General features: G+C 34.9%; 4 protein-coding genes across 4 annotated transcripts; 1 reads left to right on the top strand and 3 right to left on the bottom strand.

Moving 5' to 3' along the window:
* Positions 1-2,413: 2,413 nt before the first annotated feature.
* LOC111497820 (box C/D snoRNA protein 1) lies at positions 2,414-5,764 on the bottom strand. The gene is made up of 5 exons (XM_023148782.1): positions 5,436-5,764; positions 4,885-5,092; positions 4,417-4,485; positions 4,156-4,285; positions 2,414-3,338 (listed from the first exon to the last, which is right to left on the bottom strand). The coding sequence occupies exons 1-5, from the start codon at positions 5,683-5,685 to the stop codon at positions 2,724-2,726; spliced, it is 1,272 nt and encodes a 423-aa protein (XP_023004550.1). The 5' UTR covers positions 5,686-5,764; the 3' UTR covers positions 2,414-2,723.
* A 382-nt stretch (positions 5,765-6,146) lies between these two features.
* LOC111497817 (protein EMSY-LIKE 4-like) lies at positions 6,147-12,136 on the top strand. Its single transcript, XM_023148777.1, has 10 exons — positions 6,147-6,504; positions 7,486-7,700; positions 7,789-7,898; positions 8,003-8,255; positions 8,345-8,551; positions 8,628-8,696; positions 10,980-11,222; positions 11,309-11,377; positions 11,453-11,516; positions 11,731-12,136. The coding sequence occupies exons 1-10, from the start codon at positions 6,477-6,479 to the stop codon at positions 11,778-11,780; spliced, it is 1,308 nt and encodes a 435-aa protein (XP_023004545.1). The 5' UTR covers positions 6,147-6,476; the 3' UTR covers positions 11,781-12,136.
* A 251-nt stretch (positions 12,137-12,387) lies between these two features.
* On the bottom strand, positions 12,388-16,233 carry LOC111497772 (dentin sialophosphoprotein-like). The gene is made up of 3 exons (XM_023148710.1): positions 15,651-16,233; positions 14,795-15,518; positions 12,388-13,601 (listed from the first exon to the last, which is right to left on the bottom strand). The coding sequence occupies exons 1-3, from the start codon at positions 16,007-16,009 to the stop codon at positions 12,537-12,539; spliced, it is 2,148 nt and encodes a 715-aa protein (XP_023004478.1). The 5' UTR covers positions 16,010-16,233; the 3' UTR covers positions 12,388-12,536.
* Positions 16,234-18,895: 2,662 nt separating this feature from the next.
* LOC111497852 (homeobox-leucine zipper protein HOX11-like) lies at positions 18,896-20,304 on the bottom strand. The gene is made up of 4 exons (XM_023148832.1): positions 19,911-20,304; positions 19,545-19,813; positions 19,376-19,455; positions 18,896-19,292 (listed from the first exon to the last, which is right to left on the bottom strand). Exons 1-4 carry the CDS (start codon positions 20,203-20,205, stop codon positions 18,983-18,985), a joined length of 954 nt encoding a protein of 317 aa, XP_023004600.1. The 5' UTR covers positions 20,206-20,304; the 3' UTR covers positions 18,896-18,982.
* Between the last annotated feature and the right edge of the window lie 2,174 nt (positions 20,305-22,478).

Raw genomic sequence — 22,478 nt, 5'->3', positions numbered from 1 at the left:
TAACCTTCTTTTAATCACCTAATAGCATTTTATTATAGGTAGTAACTATCCATGTTCCTTTGGTCTCAAAAAATAAACCGTAGCTAAATTAGTATGATCAAGTCAATGATTGTCGTTGATTTTGACTAAAAAAATCACAAAAATAATATTAGTATGATTTCATTGGTGTGTTTGATTTTGTGAATATGCATGTGAATACGTGATGAAGACTAATTGGATCATTTATAAAATAAAATAACTAAGTAGATAGCTATATATATATATATATATATATATATATATATATATATATAAATTATTTGAGGTTCAAATCTAGATTAATTAAATAATTAATTAATTAATTAATTATTCTAATTATTAAAAGAAAAAATAACTTGGAGATTTAATTTATATTATTAAAATATTACAACTATTAAATAAATAAGGATGGTGCAGACACGTCACCCTGCATTATTTGGTTGACTAAAGCTGTCTTTACTTGCCAGAAGGAGAATTAAATTAATAATACTATTTTCACCCACTCCTTTTTTTTTTTTCTTCCTAAATTAATATTATTCTATTAGATAATTACTTTTTAACTGATATTATACTGACTAATATATATTTACAATGCATTATAATTAAAAATAAAACGGATTAATATTATTTATAAAATGCGTTGGGACGGTCTAATCTTTACTAGATTTAAATATTTTGTTTCCATCTAATTAAATTTGAGAAATTAATACAATATTTTTTTAATTAATTAATAAATAAGAATATCCAATAACTTAAATATAACCTTTTAAACAATTTGAATAAAACCAACTTGCATTTAAAATTATAAAAAAATGAAAACTAATTTTTAATTATTTAAAATATATGTGGGGAGGTACATGTGGGGATTTATTTTTTAAATTACGACAGATACGACATTTTTTAATAAGAAATTTGAGAAAAATATTTTTAATGATTTTTTATTAATTAAAAATCCGTTTGATGTGGAGTTTTTCAGAAAATCTAGAACGTGTAAATTAATTATTTAAAAAAGTTTAAGAGTTTAATTAATAGAATTATAAATGTAATTTGGTCCATATGCTTATCTCTTTGGGATGGGAATCCATAAATATTATTATTAAAAAAAACAGAGAATCAGAGTAAGATTGAAGAAACATTTTTAAAATAATTAAAATTATATAAAATATGCTCAATAGTCCCAATCTTAAATGGTTGCTATAATTTTCAATTTAATATTTGATCTTTTTAAAGTTTTTAATTTGTCTTTAATTTAAAATTTTTATCTAGTAAAAAAAAAAAAAAAAAATCATTGGGTTTATTAATATTTACCACTTTAATTTAATATATTCAATTAAATTTAATGGAGTGATCATAAAAATTTAACCTATCCATTAAAAAATGACTTTTTTACGAAGATTAACATCAATCAATAATTAAGTAATATAAGTTTTATATGAGTTGTTTTTAAACTCGTTTTTTTTTTTCAACTCAAAATAACTTTAAAAAATTGATTATTTTGGTATTGGAATTTCATTTTAATTTTTGAAAGTTAATCGAGCATTTTTTTTTAATTTAATGATATAATTGAAACTTTTAAAAATTTACAAATATTTTTAAAATAAAGATAAATATGTACGTTTTTTTTAAAAAAAAAAATTTAGTGTATTAAAAAAATTAAATGAAATAAATAAAAGGGGATAAAATAGGACAGAACGTGGGAAAGATTATAATATATAAAAGATAACAATTTGGAGAAAGGTTTCTTTAATGCCATTAGTCTTAAAAGAGAGGGTCGTTTTAAGGAAGTCAACTAGCGTGGTGTTCATTTTTCTAAATAAATCTTGTATTTATTTTTATTTTAATAAAATAAATAAATTATAAGAAGTATAAAATATTTTAATGGCCTCGTTATCCACACCTTTGATCATTGGATCTGATACTAAGAGTGCTTGTTAAGAGCTCCAGAGCTCCAGCTCAATCGTCACTGCTTACATATTCGAACTCAACAAAGATATTCTTATCATTAATTTTTCGATGTATAATGTTAAGATTTTATTCACGGGTCATTTTAATTTTTCTTTTTACGCAACACAAACACTATAGCCTAGCTTACTACCTATAGCCGACCTTAAATTTTCAATGCTAGTGCTACATTAATGCGAAAGATAAATTTAAAAGTTTAAGGCAAACATATAATCCTAGATTAACTTCAAACGTAAGGGTTAATGAAAAAAAACCCTAAGAAAGTGGTAAATGAGTACATAGAGAATTTGGGAGCTAAAAATCGAAGATGACGAATTCAAGCTAGAAATCGAAGCTGAATCCAAGTAAGCATTTCATCAAAAATTTTAATGAATCGAATCCAAGCATTTCATTCCGTGCAAAGCCATTTTAAGTTGTCACCATCATATGAACCTTCGAACCAATATTCTAATATTATATTTTACGCTTAAGAGTAATTTTGAAACAAAATCCTAGTTAAACAAAACGGAACGGATGAATGTATAAAATTCCATGAGATACTTGTTATCATACAAACTCATTGATGTAATAAATCAAATAAAGATTAGCAAAAATTGTAAACAGCAGCAAGGCCAAGCTCCAGCATGTCCTAATCTAAACATGGGCCAAAATGCAAGGCGTTGCTTGCTGAGATTGCCAAATCAACCAAGTAAAATGGTTCAAGATTTACCTGCATGCAACCAAAAGGAGAATATCCCAATTCACTATTCCATAATCTCTCCTTCCTCCAATTCATCCACTGTGAACACGTCCCCAAGAAGGTCACCACTTCCTTCCATTTCTACTCCCTTGGAGAAGTCTTCGTCCCAGTCGAGAAAATCGTCTGGATTGATCTGTGCCATGATATTTGAATATGTATCCATTAGATCTTGCTCGAAATCGAACTCCAATTCTTTAAGAACTCCTAGCTCCTTAGCCTGGGAGCTTGAATTGGGGCTATTCCCAACTTCATGCTTCCCCATCAAATCTGTAGAGTAATTATGTGTTGCACCAAGCACATTTTGGGGCTCAACTTCACAGTATGGGCTTGAATTTGATGCTTTCATCAGATCAAGCACCTGAGTATTGAAGGAATTGTCATCGTCTTCAATTTCTTCCACCCTGAAGCGAACGCCTTCAGGACTGCCAAGATCATTTTTTCCAGTGTTTTTACCTTCCGGATTATGACTCACTGGATTTGCAGTTTTAAGCACTTCAAAGTTAGGCGTTTGAGAGGGTAGAAAAACATATATAACAGGGTATTCCACAAAAACCAAATTCGAAAACAGTTGTCTTATTGGCATCTTTGAGTCCAGCTCACGGAATGGCACCATAGCTCCCTATATACATATTAAACATAATAAAAGAAAATCAAGTTTCGATAAAAGAAGCAATCGGGAATTATTTCAAGCAAATAGCAACGATGCAACCTGTCTTTAAGGAATACTTTAATAAGCCAATTGATAAAAAATTAAACATTCAAAGCTCAAGCATGCACACTAATGCTATCCTAGAAGTAGGTGTAATAGCCCAAGCTCAGGCTTCCCCTCAAGGACTTTAAAACGAATCTGCTAGAGAGAGGTTTCCACACCCTTATAAAAAATGTATCGTTCTCCTCCCCAACCAATGTGGGACCCCCTCGGGGCCCAGCGTTCTTGCTGGCACACTGCCTTGTATCCACCTCTCTTCGGTGCTCAGCCTCCTCCCGAGTATATCGCTCGGTGTCTTGCTCTGATACCATTTGTAACAGCCCAAGCCTACCACTAGCCGATATTGTCCTTTTGGACTTTCTCTTTCAGGCTTTCTCTCACGGTTTTTAAAACGCGTCTGCTAGGGAGAAGTTTCCATACCCTAATAAAGAATGTTTCATTTCTATGTTGAATCTCACAATAAGCCCAATAACAGGTTACATTACCTTTTATCCATATCAATAATAGTAACTATCTCCTATGTATAACAAAAAATCTACATGAATCTCTACCCATTAATGACATGATAGGCAAATCACAAGCTGACTTTCACGTAGAAGCACACCGTATCCCAGTGCATAATGTATAAAAATATGATTAAAGGTCACCAGAGAAATGCACTAGCTACACTACTAATTGACTGATTATGAAATACTTGAGAGACAACCCATAAGAATTGAACAATAACCTTGGGGTATGTACGGACAAAAAATTTGAGGCTATCCAGCTGCTCACAGAACTTCTGAATTTGATTCTTCCATGGGCTTGGTTGTAGATGGTTTTCAAGAACGGTAGACAGATTTGTGTTTTCATTAACTCTGCAGGAGAAGGAAAATATTTTTAAAGCATGCATCCCAAATAAAAGTTCACTTGCCATGAACTTCGAGGAAAGAACCAAAATAGCAAAATAAATTACTATCCTTACAGTGGCTCGGGGAAGAAAACTCACCCGTGGTCAACTAAAACAACATCTGTAGAGTTTAACCGCCACTCGATTGTCCAGAAGATTGTTTTTTCCCTGTAAGCAAAAAAACTTCTTAGGTTTGGTGCTTCATGATTCATCAGTATGAGTATGGCTAATTCCATTCTTACAACAAACTACAATTACTAACATGAAATATAAAAATTTAGGTCTCGTTTGATAAACATTTGGTTTTGTATATTTGCTTTTGGGAGATCATAATTATTTTCTCATCATTTATCGACAATGACTTTCATCGTTCTTAAGAGAACATTTTAATTCTTAGCCAAAATTTAAAACAAAATCAAGTTTTTGAAAATATAGATAACAAAAACAAGACATCCAAATATCTACTAATAGCTCTTTAGGGTTGTAATTCAACCAATCGAATTACTCAATGTATGATGATGCAACTTTTTAAGCAGCCAATAGATAGATAAATAAAGAGAAAGTAACCTCTTATCATATCGAGTTTGATTTTTCTCCCTTTTTGTCATTCCAGTGGGGAGAAACATTATTTTTGTTCTCCGGCTTGAAGCAGCAGTGCGCAAACTTTTAAGGTGAAATGGTAGCCTATAATAAGGATGAGTATAGGGACACAATTTCTTTCTAAGTCTTTGAGCAGATTCAGCCATCCTCTTCACTTCCTCAAGCAAATTATAATCTACGCATGGTAAAACGAGCACCAAATCCATTGTTAGGGACATAAGAACACGGATATTACCAGAAATTACTTAACAAATTACTCCCACAAATCATATCAAACTACACAACTTGATCAAATATCATCTAATGACTTAAATTCAAACAAATTATTAAATACGTTCCAAAAAATACAATTACGAACAATACCCAAATCAGCTAACAGATCAAAAAGACTAAACCAATCTACAAATTCAAGTTTACTTTACGAGAACTGGAAACGCAAATATTCTAATAAAACCAAAATCAGTATGAATTGAAACACTTGAAACCAGCGATATGAATACAGGGGTGGATTGAAGTACCGGAAAGAAGGACACTATCGTTGAACTGAGAAATCGGGACGAATTGAGTCTGCTTCCTTTTTCCAGTACAGCCACTGCGCCGCTTGTGGCCATTGACGCAATCAAGACTACAAGAACGCAAAGAGCAAGCGGGGCACTTGTACTTCGACGGGTTCGAATTACACTCTTCGCAAAGAGATGATCCTTCGCGGTTGAAGCTCGTGGAAGCTGCTGCGGCTGCCGCTGTTACTACTGTATCTCCTTCAGCCATCGTAGACACTAGAGAGGGCGCCGGTTCCGAATTTCGCCGGCGACGACGACTAGGTTTCGTAATTTAAATCTGTTTTATATGATTTTATTTGCACCATTGCAATTCGTTACATTGAAACAACTTTAAAGCGTGGGCTGATACAATAGAAAGCCCAAACTTGAATTGGGCTACAACATTTTATAAAATAAATAAATGAAATAATAAACAAAACAATTAAGATAATTTTATGAAAATGATTTCCAATAAAATAAATAAATAATTTTTTAAAAATATAATAAGATATTTTCAGCCCAAGCCCAAGCCCAAGCCCAAGCCCAAGACCAAGCCCAATCTGAGCCCAAGAGATTGAATTGGGCCGGAGAAAGATCGCAAGCGGAATTGAAAGCAACTATAAGCTCATAAATAATTCGGCTGTAAATCGAGTTCACATCCGTCTGTCCCTTTTATTAGGGAAAGAAAAAAACCTTCGTCTAATTTTGATGACCAAAAAATTGTTCTTGTACACACAAACTCAGTCCCGAACTCAGGTCAGGAGCTGAGTGTTATCATTCTACATCGCCGTCGATTTCCATTTTACGTGATTCACTCAAATTCCTCCACTTCAACGCCAATCACAGCCTGAAGTTCTTCGCACTTCGTCGGAGATTCGTCTTCTTTCAACAGATTTGAGCTCCAACTCCTCATTTATCGCTCTTCCTATCTTCTGCTCTCTTCGATTTCTTTTTCTACATTATTCTTGCTGCTGTCTTTCTGAGTGTTTGCGAGGGTTTTTGGTCGGTTGCGAACTGGCTATGGATTACGAGCCCTATGATAGTAGCGGTAAGTTAACTCTAACGATGCTTTTTCTTTAGTTATTAGGGTTTTCAGGTGTTCTCTCTAGGAATTTATGATGCCGTTTAGATTTTTAGAATTGGGATTTCAATCTTGCTTTCCGGGGCTTGGGGGGATGATAGTATCGATTGAGGTTGTAGGATGCTTGGAGGAACATTCGAAGTTTTTAACATTATACAGTAGTTTTGAGGGAATCCTTCATCTTTTGCATCTTTCTTCGGCAAATTCTTGACTTCATTGACGTTGCAGGTGGTTACCCGCAGGATGTATTGGGATGTAAAAATTTTGACCTTTTGTATTTACGAACTTAAACCTCAGAACTGTTGCAATATCGCTCCAGAATGTGAAAGCTGTTGAAATGTAGTTATGAATTGATTTTAGATGTATTTAATTAAGGCATTGGCTTTTCGTTTTTTTCTCTTTCTTCTTCAAGGTTATACTCGTATCTGTTTAAATATGTTCTCAAGGAAATAGTTAGGAAAGATATTAGGACATTACATCAGCTTTCAGCTCGCGACACTTCATTTTCTCAATAACTGTTACTTCTCAAGAATGAATCACGACGAGCTGGTTGACGGCAGACCAAGCATAAAATTGTTGGTAGTTGTTTAGCTAAGTGGCTGTTGGGTTTTTTAGCATTTAAAATTATTTGTGAAGGAACTAGTTTATCAGTTATTAACTCATATACACAGTTCGCATCACATGTTGATGATCTCCGTTGAACGCTAGACTTAGACTACTGACCTTCTTCCCTTTTGAAGCTATCCACTACTTCCTTAGCATCATGTGAAAACCTTTCTTAACCTATTTAGATTAGGAACTAGTATTATTTTTTTTTCGAATTCTTCATCTATGGTTTGGTCTCTTAACTGTTTTGTTTCAGGAAGACAGTGACTACATTTGTCCCTGGCATGTATAATTTGGATCCAGCTACATGGTCTAATATTTTTATTGCACCATTGATTTCAGGAACTGATGACGATCTCCCTCCATCTCACCAGAATAGAATTGCAAGAGGAGGAGGGGGTCGTGTTTCAGGGAATGGAAGATCAGTCATGGGTTCTGTTCCATATCCCAGGATGTACGGTGAAACTGACATGGAAGCCCAAATTCATCAACTTGAGAAGGAAGCTTACAGTTCTGTTCTTAGAGCCTTTAAAGCTCAAGCTGATGCCATTACTTGGGTACTTTTTGTTTCTATTTCAAGTATCTAATATTGGTATTTGTTTGATCAGGTTTAAATGATTGCTACATGAAATGTGTTTTCTTCAGGAGAAAGAAAGTTTGATCACAGAACTTAGAAAAGAGTTAAGATTGTCAAATGAGGAGCACAGAGAACTTCTTGGACGGGTTAATGCAGATGACGTGATTAGAAGTATAAGGTTTGATAACATGAACAAAAACGAAAAAAAAAACCATATATTTTAGGTTTGTAGTTTTGAAGGCTCTTTTAAATATCGATGGATACTTTTGGGTCATGTCGTAGGGAGTGGAGACAGGCAGGTGGGCATCAGCCTGGCAAGCTCAGTACCAGTCAAGCCATTCATGATCCAATACCCAGCCCTACTGTTTCTGCATCTCGCAAGAAACAGAAACTAACCCATTTGGTACCTCCACAGTCCTTTACTGGGCCGTCTCAATCCTTTCACCAACAAACTGTTGCTCCTTCTCATCAGCCATCCTCATCTGTTGCAAAAAGAGGAGCTATCCCCACACCCAAGGGCAAAAAACAAAAATCTGTAAGTTTCAGATTCATGAATTTTGTGGCTCTATTTATTCTTAATTTTCTTTTGTTTATTTATTCCTTCATTTTATTTTCCTTCCTCAGATGTTACCTGGGGCATCTTCAGCCAAACAGTACCAAACTTCAGTTCCTAGTGGTAGGAGTCAAGTTGCTAATAGGGTTTCTTCCGGAGCTATTGAGCCAGTTGAAGGAGCAACATTGAATCCACTAATTGGGAGGAAAGTGAGAACTAGATGGCCGGATGATAATAATTTTTATGAAGCTGTTATAACTGATTACAATGCTGCGGAGGTAAACTATCTTCTACTCGTATACTAATTCATGTTTCATTACGGAAAGTTGCTTAAGTACATCTGTGTATACTCAGGGACGACATGCCTTGGTGTATGATATCGGTTCTGCCAATGAGACATGGGAGTGGGTTAATCTTTCAGAGGTATATCTATTCACTACTATTTCTTTGGTTTTACTACAATTTCTTTAGATACTTGCATCCTAACTTCTATGGTTTCACCTTCACCTGGAGTTGTATAGCCATTTCCTTTATTCTTCATATTTGGAGTTGTGTGAGAATTATTGCTAGGATCTTCAATATGAACACAAAAGTTTACTTATTAATATAGGAATTGAGAGGTTACTGTATTTTTCTTTGTCAGTCTCCGTGATGTCTTTTGCTGCTCAAACAACTATAACTCAGATTGTTCTTCTTTTGATATTTATAAAAGCATCCTAGTCCTTGATTTATGAAATTTGCTACTGTTGTATTTATCTGGTTTCAAAATAGTTTAAAGCTTCATTTTAAAATCATGAAGTTAAAGAAACAGAAAACAGAAAATGGAAGTACATTCATTTTTTTCTTTTTAGTATTGGCAATTAAATTCACATCTCTAGAATTGATTTACTCGTTCCCCTTAAAATGCTCGTTCAATAACAATAAAGCTTCTACATCTCTTTTTTTTTTTTTTTTTTTTTTCCCCTTCCCATGTATAGAACAGAACCTATGAGAAGAATCAATTGCCGAAGACATTTTTCACTGAAGTCATACACTGACTTCCTGTTTTTAAAAAGTTATTTAAGTACTTTGTTGGGGATGCGTCTCGTATTCCTTTTTAAGAGGATCACTGGATTGGCAATGACACCTTCCAATGAAAAGTATTTATTTGTTTTTGCTATTTATTTTCCATATTTGGTATTGTGCCAGAATTATTGAAATGCGTTCATCTTTCCTTTGTAATCTGGTTTTTTAATGTATTTTTTCTATTTTGTTAATTTCCTTTTGGTTTCTTTTAGGTTTCAGCATTAGTCTCTTTTTATTATTTAAATGAAAAGTTCTGTTTCCTTTTAAAAAAATTGACAATGGCACCTTCCATACTCTCTCTCGGTATGACATGTGTATGGAAAGATGCTTTTGTTAATTTTGTCTTGTTGTGGAATGGTGATCCTCCCTCTTTTTCATAACTTCCATTTTAGGTGGTCACTTTTTTATCTGAGTTTTTGGGACTAACTTCACTTCTGTTGTTGCATGGTATCTTCCTTTGTCCAAACTTTGGTGACTTTTATATTTGGAACCAAAATTCTTCACGGACCTCTCTTGAATATCCTTCTTTTGTTCCCTGCTTGCTCAACCCTCCTTTTCCTCCTCTACCCCGCTCTTTAAAAAACTCAAGAAGGTTCCATTCAAAGATGTGATTATTTCCCTTAGCTGGTCGTTAGTGGCTTGTTTTTTGTAGGTGGGGGTTGGAAAATCTAGTTCATGTTCTAGGTAAACCTCAATTTTCTTGGTGAGTTGGGGGGAGATTTCTTGAGGTCTTCATGGTTAGTTTGGATCTTGACAGAATTAATTGTTGGGATATGGTGGATAAGAGGTGCTTCACCCACTTTTGTTCTGAGAACATTTTGGGGCATACGATGTTCCTATTTAGTGTCTATTTTGTTTGATCACCTCTTCAAAGCTGTTGATACTTGGTAGTTCATATGCTCTAGCTGTATTTTTAAGCCTTCGCTTTGTGGATAACTTTACAGGACGACTATGATTATCATTGCCTATATTCTAAAGTTGATTTCTTTAACTTTACAGTTAAATTCCATAATTATGGCTAAGCCGGTATGCATGGGTTTACAAACAATTTGGATTGAATCAAGTGATAACTGATAGGTTAAAGTTACCTTAGAAGATTAAAGATTGCTTACATCTTATAGGGTTAAGTTAGGCCGAAGTTCCATTTGAACTAAAACTATATACGTTAGAGCCAAATATTTAGGTAGTTCCTAACTTCCAAACTTCTGAGGACAGGAGATGAAATAGTAAACATTATTGAATTGGTTAAGTATAAAATTCATTGAGTTTGTAGGCATCAGAGTTCAGAGTTGCGTCATTTGGGTCTTTTCTTTCTGTTTTATACACACACACACACACACACGACAGTTTTTATGGGAAGATCCAAATTTGAGATTGTACGGTGGCATGCATTATGTATTTACTGTGATCTGTTGGATAAATGCTTTAAAATGCGGAAGAATTCTTCATCTGCTTGCTTTTTTTGGCTGTTGATGTTATGTCAATGGTGGCTGATAAATATGAGATATTCCGTTATTCAAGTTATATAATGAAATTCCATACATCTGCTTAAAATCTTACTGGAATCAAATTCAAAGATCTGAATTTTGAGAAATGGAGTACAATTTTCTTGCTTGTTCTTACCTTGAATTGGCAATGCAGATATCTCCTGAGGACATCCAATGGGTTGATGAGGATCCTGGAATCCCACATAGAGGTGGTTATGGTGGATCAGGTCATGGAATGAATCGTTCGGTCGGCCGTGATGGTGTATCTGGTGCAGGCAGAGGTAGAGGAGTCGCCAAGTCTCAGTCCAGAAAAGATTTTTTGCCATCCCAAAATGGCATTGGGAAGAAGCCATCTGATGATATACGGATACTCCACACGGAAACTCTAATTAGAGAGGTACAAGCACTAGTGTTGCATTCTTTTGACCTTTACAAACTAGTTAGCTTTCTAGCATCTCCATAATTTCTTGTTTATTTGGTTAGGTGGAGAGAGTCTTCGGTTCAAATCATCCAGATCCTGTTGAAGTTGAAAGGGCAAAGAAAGTTCTCAATGTAAGAAGCATTTGATACATACAACTAGTCTTCCATTCTATTCTGTTCCCTAATATGCTAACTTACTCCATCCAGGACCACGAACAATCACTTATCGATGCTATTAATAGGCTCGGGGATATGTCTGATGCTGGAAGCGGTAACTTTTCTTTCAACCGTGACTATGCTTTTTGTTTATATTCATTCCCTGACGTATCATATCGATCACTTCAGAACAATCCATAATACCAGCTAACGAACCCTACGAGTTTTGAGTCTTGGGCAACCAAATTTGTTCATGCTTTCTTGATATTTATATTCTTCAGTAGTAGTTCATACTGTACATCCCTTGACACCCTGTGCTTTTATAACAGACGAAGGTGGCCACAGATTCTCTCATGGACAATCGATGGACCGGGAATGACAGTAATCATTTTGAAACAGAGGTGGTTCACTCTGCAAAAGCATCGTTTTGATCGAAAGACGACTAGATGTGGTAAGCTACTTTTGAGTTAATTAGGGAGTGATACACCTAAACTCTCAAGGGCCCCTTTTCCTGTTAAATACCATATGATGATTGAGTTGAATGTTCCCTTCGCTTAGGTTTAACTGTGGGGTTGGTTGTTTTTTTTTACTTCATTTTGTTCTTATTTCCCCCTTTTTCTTTTTGGCAATGGTAAGAGTTAACATAGGAAGGCTGATGAATACTTGTGTAACATTATTTGTCTAGTGATTTTAAGATGTGACCCATGTATAAACTTCTTCTAAGAAGTTGCCTGATTTAGAAAACCTAAATATACCCTACTAGCTACTAAACCCTAAAATCAAAAAGGTAGAATATATTATATGAAACTCATTCAGATTTTATCATTTAATGTGTGGTGGTGGGAACTCTCTTTAGACATTCAAATTACTTAGAGCCTTTTGCCCCATCTCCAATATCCACCACACATGGCCTCTTGTACTTGGAACAAACTGGTTCTCTTGATCCTACGGTCCAGATCTTCCCAAATCATTAGAGTGAAAAGAGGTTGAATATAGGTGCTACTTGAAGTTTAACTATTTGGTTAACCAGCTTTAGCAGGAAACTAAGGAAAATAATTAAATGCAATACATATTGATTCACTGCAGGCTAAGTCTATTACTATACAAACAATCAGCAGCAGAAGACTTGATACAGTCACCTTCTAGCCCTTTTTCTGGCCCGCTTCAGCGGTTCTTTTCCACCACCTTCCCTGGCTCTTTTTGTTGGAGCGGGATTGGGATCAGGATTGGCTTCCACTGCCTTCTTGGGCGGTCGCCCGACACTGCGCTTGGAAGGGCTAGGATCCTCCTTTAGGCGCTTCTTTTCGTTGCTTTGCCTTATGGATGACGCTTTCTCCTTTCCTCCATTTTTGCCACTGCCCTTCTTTTGTTCTCCAGCTGCTGCTGCTGCTGCAGCAGCATTACTTTTGTTACTACTTCCACCTCTGCCATTTCTCTTCGTAGTCTCTGCAGGTGAGTTCTGCTTGATCCTCTTCAAGAAATCTGCTGCACTTCGCTTTTTCTCTAGGGCAACTGTCTCGGATTTCTTCTTATCTGGAGTTGCTGTCTCTGTTTCGTTGGCTGAATTGAGTTTCCATCCAGAATTCGTAGTCTGTTTTTTGATGCTGGGGCCACTTGAGTTTGTGGCGCTATCATTGCTCCTTCGCATGCTTCTGGCTCCAGTTATAGATCTCTCTTTAATCTTGCTGCTGCTATCTTTAGCAGTACCATGGTCTTCAACCACGGTTGAAGCCATTTTAACACTTGATTTAAGATCAAGGGCTAACTTTTCATCATCATTGGTTCGATCATTTTTTTCACCAAGACCACTTGATGAAAGCTTAGATGAAATCTTGCTCCGTTTCCGACAAACTACTATAGGAACATGGGATTTCCGCTTGGCAGGCAGGGACTGAGATCCTTCAAGATCAGGACCCTTGGATTGGGAAGAAGGATTTGGCGGGGACGAACCCCCTGGTGAAGGGTCAACCCTTGCAACAGGCATACTCTTCATTTCGTATGACACAAGAAGACGAAGTTCACGAGCAGCTACAGACTCCTTGGACGAATTGGGGAAGAAGGTGACCGCGTTGTTGCAAAGAAGCAAGAGATCTCGGTAAAATGCAAGGCTGGACGGCGGATAAGAGCCAGAATTGAGCTTGGCCTGAACTGTTTCCAGGTCAAGATGCTGGCGAATCATGCCCTTGTACTCTTCCGTCTCCTGAACAGAAAAAAAAAAAAAAAAAAACACGATGGGTTTACACTTACACAAGTCGTTTAAACCACAAAACAGCACAGAAGATCTCAATGAAAGGGCCAAACTCTGTTAGTTCATAGATATATACTAATTTTAATTATAATCAAAGGATAATAATATCAACATATCAAAGGCTCTCGCAATCCCTAAAAGGATTAGCCTACAGAAATGGTTGATGAGGCAAGGTTCAGGAAGGGCCAAACGGGAGGGAGTCCGGTGGGGCATGGCCCAAGTGATTTTATACAAACAGCCGAAAAGCACATCCAATATGCCAGGACAAAATACTCTCTTTAGAACCCTTCCAATTTGGAATTATTTAAAATAAATAAATAAATAAAAACAAAGCACAAGTAAATTTCCAAAATATTGATGGGAAGATTCTTATTAAAAAAAAAAAAAAAAAAAAAAAAAACAAGAACCATTTTACATATACTACACATTTAAAAAAAATATAAAATATAAATTAAGGTCCGAATTCAGCTCTTGACTTGAATCAATTCGATAACTTAAACACTAATTTCATTCATTTATTTAGGAATGAAAATAATATAAGAGCCTCAAAGAAAATTTTGTGGGAATATATATATATATATAGAAGTTGCTTAATCCAAATATTTGTTAGTAAAGAAGAAAAACATAATAGTTTTCATCTGCAACAGTATTTTAATTTAATTAAAAAAAGTCGAAAAGAAAGGTAGCAACGCGGATAGAAGAAGCTTTTAACCAAATGGGTCCCCGATTTTCCTCTTTCTTCCATTTTGGTTCCCATTGGAAATGGTCCAAATTTATTGGTGGAAAAAGCTTATAATAGCTTTGGACCTCAAACATCAAATTAATTCCCCAAAATAATTATATCCTTAATATTCACTCCTTTAAATTATTATATATTTTAATTGAGGTTAACTTGCTTATGTAATTTTTGCAAGGTTAATATAATATTTTAAAGTTGTTTAATGACAAAAATGGTATTTTAATTAGAAATTATTGAATTTAGCACTAATTATCCAATTAAAGCTAAACCGAAAATGGGAATTTCATGCCATCAAATTGTTGTGATTATATTTTTTCTACCGAATATTATTTTTAAAATTAAAAAAAATGATTTTAAAACTATTTATTTTATGAAAAGAAAAAATTGGAAATGGAAAAAATGGTACCTGACTTTGAAGACGGGATTCGAACAAGGAGCCATGTTTATGCGATCGAATCATCTGCAAAACCTCATCGAACCGCCGTGACTTGACGGCGACAGTCCGTCGAGGTTCGTTCCCACTGCTACCGCCGGAGATCTCCTTTCTAAGGAATCTCCTCCTCTTCATCCTTCCCGTCAAACTCGCCGAGCTCTGTACTTCGCTGCTCTCCCTCGTTGCGGTTCCTCCGCCGTTTGATTCAGCCTCCGAGTCCGCTAACTCGGACGAGTTGTCAACTCGCTTCGTCTCCTTTTTCTTCTTTGTGCCAGATGTGTCGCACGTCGGGTTCTTAACCACAGTGTCCGTACTGCCGTCGTCCGACTGCGGTCCGGATGGTTCAGCGGCTCTCCGGTTCGGTTCTGGTCTGCATGAACCGGTGAACTCCGATTTGGTTTCGGATTTCGTGTTTTCGGCTGTGCTTTTTCGGTTACCGCTCTTGGAACCGGTGGAATTGGATTGGTTGACGGAGAAATCCTCCCGGTCGGAATCTTCTCCAGGAACCGCCGCTGGCTTCACGACTGTTCCCTTCGATCCGGACCGGTGGTCTGGTTCTCCGAAGAGCTTTTTGTCGTTTTCTGATCGTCGTTCTCTGGCCTCCGTCTTTAGATCTGGTTTTCCAGTGCCGGCCTCGCTGTCGTTCAAGCCTTGGTCTCGCTCCTCCTCCAATCTCTTGACCTTCAACTGCAACGAGCTGCCGAAAATCTCAATACGATGAACTCAGATCTGAAAATAATAAGATAAACATAACGTTTCAAAAAAAAAAAAGAGAAAAAACCGAAAGAAAAAAAAAAAAAAAAAAAAAAAAAAACCTATATAGATTTACTTGATTGAAACGTCATAGTTCTGGACCTCTCGTCGGAGTTCCGCAACGCGGAGTTTCCTCAACTCATCAACCCAAGGTACGGCGCTATCGACGTTATCGGTAATTCCAGCGCCGTTCTCGTTCAAAACGGCATCGTTTTGAAAAGTAGTAAACCGTCGTTTAAGGTCTAGAAATTTGAGTTCGCAGTTAGAGGCGGTGGTTAGGGGATGAGGGAGAGAAGAACGAGCCTGAACTTCCATGGCGACAGAATTCCAGTCCTTAAATCCATGGCGCATGACGGCAGAGGCCAGTAAAAGCTCCTCCCATGTCCCCCATGTGGCGATGCTCTGTCCACTCTCCCTCTCTTTATCTTCCGCCATTAGATTTACAAGAACAAGATGAATAACAGAATACAGATTCCGGATTATAAGTTGGTGTTTCTCATATCTCAAATTCTCTTTTCCCTCTTTTTATTTTTTTTGAAAAATCTCAGAAAGAGAAACAAAAATCGAAAATTCCTCCGTTACAGAAGTTTGTTATTAGGGTTTCTGCGTTGTATTTTTCTTTCTCTGCGGCGTGAAAGGAACNAAAGGGAACAAAAAAAAAAAAAAAAAAAAAAAAAAAAAAAAAAAAAAAAAAAACCGAAACTCCTTTACAAATAATTAAATTAATTGTGTTTTTTTCTTCCTTTTTTGAATATTTGAAAGAAACGAAGCAAAATGGGAAACCCAAAAATCTCCCGTTTTTCGTTTGTTTTATTTATTTATTTATTTTTTATTCCGTTTCAGCCTCTTATTTCTTGAGCACGCAATTTGGTTCGTGAATATTACCTTATTTACGTTAATACCCTCGTATTTTAATGAAATTACGCTCCTGTCCTTCTCCATTCAAATTAATCAAATAATATAAATAAAGAAGCGGCGCATTGCTTTAGGTCGGTCGATTTCTCTCTCTCCTTTTTTCAAAAATTATATTTGTAATATTGTTTTATTTTTTAACTTAATTTTTAATAATTTCAAATAGTTAATTTTGGTTCCACCTAAAAAAAAAAATCCAAATATACACTTTTCTTTATTACATATTTTTCTACAAAAATCATCATATTTTTATATATTTAAAATGTTGTTATAAACCATATTTATCACTAATACTAGGATGAATATCAACGCTTATTAATCAATTTTTATTTTATAGTGACGTGTAATTTATAATATAATATATTCCACATGTTTAACTTTTAACAAAAATAAAATAGAGATATTTATCAACAAATTTATTATTTTTACCTTTTTTAAATTTTAGATTAAAACCCTTAATACACAGAAAACATTAAAAAAAATGTTGAATTTGAATCATAAATTTTTAAAACATTATTAAAAAAATAAAATAAAAGTCTTCTAAATACATAAAAAACATGGTCCGATAAAAATATTAGAAAATTTTCCAATATGTTCATATATTTTGAGTCTAATTTCGTTTCGTTTTAGTTAGCCACAATTTAATTTAGTCCAATAAACTTTTGGAGCGGTCGGTTTGGTTGGACCGGACTAGGTTAGCTTAAGCTAATTTTGGCGTGGGCCTATTTGGGAAGGACATGGCCCATAAACCAACTAATAAGTTGCGTAGAATTAATAAATGAATAAGCTCGGCCCATGGAAAGGCCTTGGCCCATAAACTAACAGACAATTGAGCTTCAAGCCCATTTAAAGCCCAAAACCGGTTCTAAGTCCTGGGCTTAATCGAAAATGATCCAATTTATGAAGGCCATGCGGAAAATTGGGGCGCTGAAGGATTTGGGCCATGTATTGGGCTTTATTATTATTAAATACTAAATTAAGGTCTATACCTGACGTCATTGCCCTTTTGGAATTTTTAATTTTGGTTGCAAATATTCAACGCATAAAGAAAAGAAGCATAATTTAAAAAATTATGAAAAGAAAAGTCAAAACACTTAAATATTTTTAATTTAATTTTTGTATTTAAAATAAATATTGATTAAGCATTAGATTTTCTCACCTACCAATATTTCATGGATCGCCATCTTTGAAATGGTTGAAAAGTCAGGGACCCCACACAAGTTTACAAGGAAATCTCATCCCAACATGCATGTATTAATTAATTAATTAATCTTACTTTATATTATATTTCAAGAAACCATATTGGAAATATATTAAAACCCCAAATTCCTCTCTATCTTAAACTTTTCCACGCCATATAATTTTCTTTTTAGATTGCAAAATCCCACTAATAAAATTAATATTATTATTCTCATTAATCTTTTACTTTTAATAATTAAGTAGCTCAGCTTTCTAATTACTATTTTCTTTTCACACACACCTACTTAATTTCTTTTCCAAATAATGATTTGGAACGGGACCCTGGTCGGTTTCATATTATTATTTAAATAAAGAATGTTTGGTGACGTGGCATGCTGATAAGGTGCCACATCATCGTGAGAAGAATATATGTGCCTTTCTTTTATTATTATTATTTTATAAAATGGGGAAAAAAAAACGAATTAAATCCCAGAAATAGAAAAAGAAAAACCAGAGTGACGAGATTTCCATCGACGAGTCAAAGCACGAGCAAAGAGAGGAAATTGGAAGGGAGGCGGCGGATCAGTCACGTGAGATATCACGTGCAATTAAACACACAAAAAAAATTTATTAATTATTTTTATTATTAAGATATAAAAAAGATAATATAAACCCCAACAGAAAATAAAGTCGAGAGCCTCAACAGCGCAGCCGCAGAAGTACGAAATGCTGGTTGGGGACACCACAGTCGTAATAATTGGCTCATCCACGGGGAGCACGACCATGCGAATTTACATTATTACCCCCTGCCTGCCTGCCCGCCCATCCATTTCTTTTGACCGTTATCTTCTTCTTCTTCTTCTTCTCCCTAAACCCCTCACCCACCATGAATGCTCTGTTTCTCAGCTCTTCCAAACGCCATCACCATTAACAAACAAAAACTAAAGCTAATTTCTTCAGTAATCAGAAAAATGAATCTGAAAGACGAACAAGAACCGAATCCCAACAAAAAACAGTCATTATTGAGATTGTATACACGAATTCTAATCTTCTTTTTTCTTCATGTTTCTTTGTTCACAATATATAAGAAAGAAAAATGCATGGGGGGAATTAAAAAATTAATTTAAAAGAACAGTCCCTAAAATGGTGAAGAAACAGCTCCAAGGAGAGGAGGAGAAAGAGAAATGTTGATAATAATAATAACCTGTTCTTTTTCTCGGATTCTACTGGTTTTTTTTTTTTTTGGGGGGGGGGGAAAGGGTTTTATGTACAGAAAAGGGAGCACCATCATGATTCGCCTTAACCCATATCTCCTTATCATGAAGTTGTTGACTGGTGGGTCTGCGTTTTTGCAGAAAATGGGAAAGAGGAGCTTGCGCCACCAGAAATGGCGAAACCAGGTAGTTTTCCTCCGCCGTCGGTGGCTGTGGCGACGGAGGAGGTGACTCTTTCACATGATGGGCACATGGTGAGTGTGGTGGCTGGTAATTGCATGTAGAATGAGTTCGTGGTCTTCAGAGCTCTTAATTCTTGAAGCTCCTTTTGTAGCCGTCTGTTCTCTTCTGTTAATGTCTCACAGCATCTTTTCAAATACTCACAATCCACCTCCGTTTGCTTCAATTTCGTCCTGTAAATTTCTACAAATTTCAACAAATTTCCCCAAAGAATCTATTCCATAACTGATTTGATTCGAACGACTGAACCAATTACCTGGCTCTTCTGTTTTGGAACCAAACTTCCACTTGGCGCGGACGAAGATTCAGTTGCTTAGCCAGCGCCAGTTTTTGTTTCTGTACAAATCGGAATCGGAATCGCAAGAATCAGTTTCAGAAATTAAGATTCGAGGTTAAAATTAAGAAATCAATCGCTGTGTTCTTACTGGATTCAAGGTGTTGTGTTCTTTGAAGCTTTCTTCGAGGTAAGCGGATTGGTCTTTCGACAATCTGAGTTTCTTCCTCGTGGAGCCATTTTCGTCTTCATCGCTCGCTCGAGAAGACGCTCGCTCAGATTCACCTACTTCGTTTACCACGCTATTTTTCATTTGATCTATCCGTGTAGAAATGTTCCCTCCGCCGCCGTACAATCCAAATTCCATTTGAAACGACGACGCTGCGCTGTTCGGCGATGCGGATCGGTCTTCAACTTCGTCTGAAAACAATCAATTTCCGTTAGAAAAATCAGGGGAAATGATTTCGTGATTTGGAAGGTTGTTACAGTCAGGGTTTCGAAATCTCGAAAACCTTACCGTTTTCGGACGACGGCCATGGAAATCCTTGGTATGGATTTGTTAGGTTCCGTTGAACAGGATTGCGAGGGAGAAGATCGAGTTGGATCGGTGGATCTTCATTGCCGTCAGATTCCTCTTCTCTCTGATTAGGTTTTTCTTCGTCGCCTTCTTTATCTCCGGCGATAGTACGGCCGATCGATAAGTCGACGCAGAACCCTAAATCTGGACGGGAAAGCCCGCGCTGAGGTTGCGGTTGCTTGTCGACGAAACGGAAGGGTTCGGGAGTGTCGCCTAAGCTCAAGCCAAGCTCCATCGGTGCTGCGGCAGAGCGCAGGCGGAAAAGGAAGGAGACGAGTTAACGGCGAGTTTGGAGTGGAGAAGACTGCGAAATAATGAAAAGAGTATTAAAGATTTTGTGATAAGATGAGTCAAATAAATATAAGGCCGATGGAGATCCGAAAATTAAAGCCATTATATTAATAATATTAATAATTAGNAAATCTCAAAAAAAAAAAAAAAAAAAAAACTAATATTTTCATAAACTCTTTATTTATTTATTTATTAGGGTTTATCCACTAAGTTTATTAAGATGAGTATTGAGTGCCAATAAATGGAAGGCTAATAGAATATTAAACAAGGAAAATAAATATTTTAAAACTCAAGAAATAAAATTATATCTTATTCTAACCTTTTAAATTATAGGAAATATATTCTGAAGAAAAAATGTAAATCTAAATATACATTTTGAATTAAAAAGACACAAATAAAAAAATATATTTATTTTTTAAAAAAATGATAAAATTTTACTTTTTTTTTTTTTTTTTTTTTTTAAGGAGAATTTTGGTGGCAGTACCTTGGTGGTTAAGATTGTCGAGTGGGGAAAAAAATTATAAACAGAAGCGCGTGAGGGTACCCAGAGTCAAAATGGGGCCCACAGATAATTACGTGTTCATCAGGCCTGTTAAGAGAGGAGATCCTATCTCTTAATCACGTGAATAACAAGCGGCACAAAGTCGCGTGGATTTCCAGTGGTCTCTATTATAGGGATCCCTATTTTGAAGATTAAAATCCCACTACAAATTTTTCTATATTTCAAAATAATAATTATTATTATTAATATTATTAATATTATTATAATAAAAAGAAAAATAAAACAAAAAGTAGAGATGCTAAAAGGCTTGGATTTGGAGCTGCATGCATGCTCATAGGGCATGTGGTCTCCCCAGAATAAGGTCAGCCTGACCCTTTTTCTCACTTTTTCTTTATTTTCATGTAAAAATAATTATTAAAAAAACCCAACCATAAATTATTTTCCATTAATTATTAAACAAAATTGAGAAATTTATTTTTATTTAAAGAAAAAAAAGCTTATCATTTACCTTTAACATAGAAATAAAGGTACAAAAATTGTAGTAATTACGTATTTATAATTTACATTTTTATTAATTAATTTCATTGAAGACAAAACAATAAAAGCGTCATTCCCCATTATAATTCATTTATTTATTTCAGCTTAACAATTACACCAAGGGCCTACTTACTGCTTACATTATTATTAATAATATAAAGTAAATATATATAAATATATATACCATCATAATTATTACAATTATTATATTCTTTTTATTATTGAGATAAATCTTTGGAGTTTGGTGTGAATAAATTCTTATACCAAATCGGAATAGGCTTGAAGCATGTTTGACTTTTTCCTTTCCTACCCTTTATTTCTCTGTCTCCTCAAATATTGATATGTATTAATTTTTTTTTAACAACAGTTTTACTTTTGACAAATATAATAATTCTACAAAAAAAAAAAAAAAAACACAACTTTGGTAATAAAAACAGTTGCTTAATAAATGAATTTACTGGTTTATGATCGTCAATCTTCAAGAAATAGGTCAACTTTCCTGAATATTACAAGAGTCAAATGAGACTATAATATTTCGAGATACGAACTAGGCCTTTCTATTTTATCTTTAATTTGAGCTTGGATCGAGTCAACCAAACTTTGGATACGGTTTATGTAATCAGTAAAGTGATGATCCATATCTAATGAATAAAAAGTTCAGACTATATTTGACTAACCAAGATTTGATTTTGGGTTGAGCTTTAATCAAGTCTTTGTTAGGTTTGAGACTCGTTCATAAATAAAAAAGAATTAGTTTTATTTTTCTAAAATCCATTTGTATTCACAATATTATTAGTAGGGTAAGTGAAAAGAAATTGCAACCATTGTCCTAATCAGGTCTCTTTCTTTTTAAAAAATAAAGAAAAAAGAAAAATAAAAGTGGAGGTTTGTTTGTCTGTGACGAAGCGTACAAGCGGGGTTCATCCTCATGATCATGCCTCTTAATTTTGCATGATGGTGGATGCTGCTACATCCACATGCTAATACGTACTCAAATATATCATTCTCATTTTTTTTTTTAATAATAATAATAATAAATAATTACTATTAATTAAACCTATTTCATAAATTTTTAATTTTTAAAAGCTTTAAATTTTAATAGAAATCTAAAAAAAAACATATTTAAACTAAAAAAAAAAAAAAAAAAAAAAAAAAAAAAAAAAAAAAAAAAAAAAAAA

This window comes from Cucurbita maxima, unplaced genomic scaffold (assembly GCF_002738345.1).
Source record: "Cucurbita maxima cultivar Rimu unplaced genomic scaffold, Cmax_1.0 Cma_Scf00024, whole genome shotgun sequence".
Taxonomy (NCBI): domain Eukaryota; kingdom Viridiplantae; phylum Streptophyta; class Magnoliopsida; order Cucurbitales; family Cucurbitaceae; genus Cucurbita; species Cucurbita maxima.
Note: the sequence above shows the minus strand (reverse complement) of the source record. Positions and strands in the feature narration are given on the sequence as shown.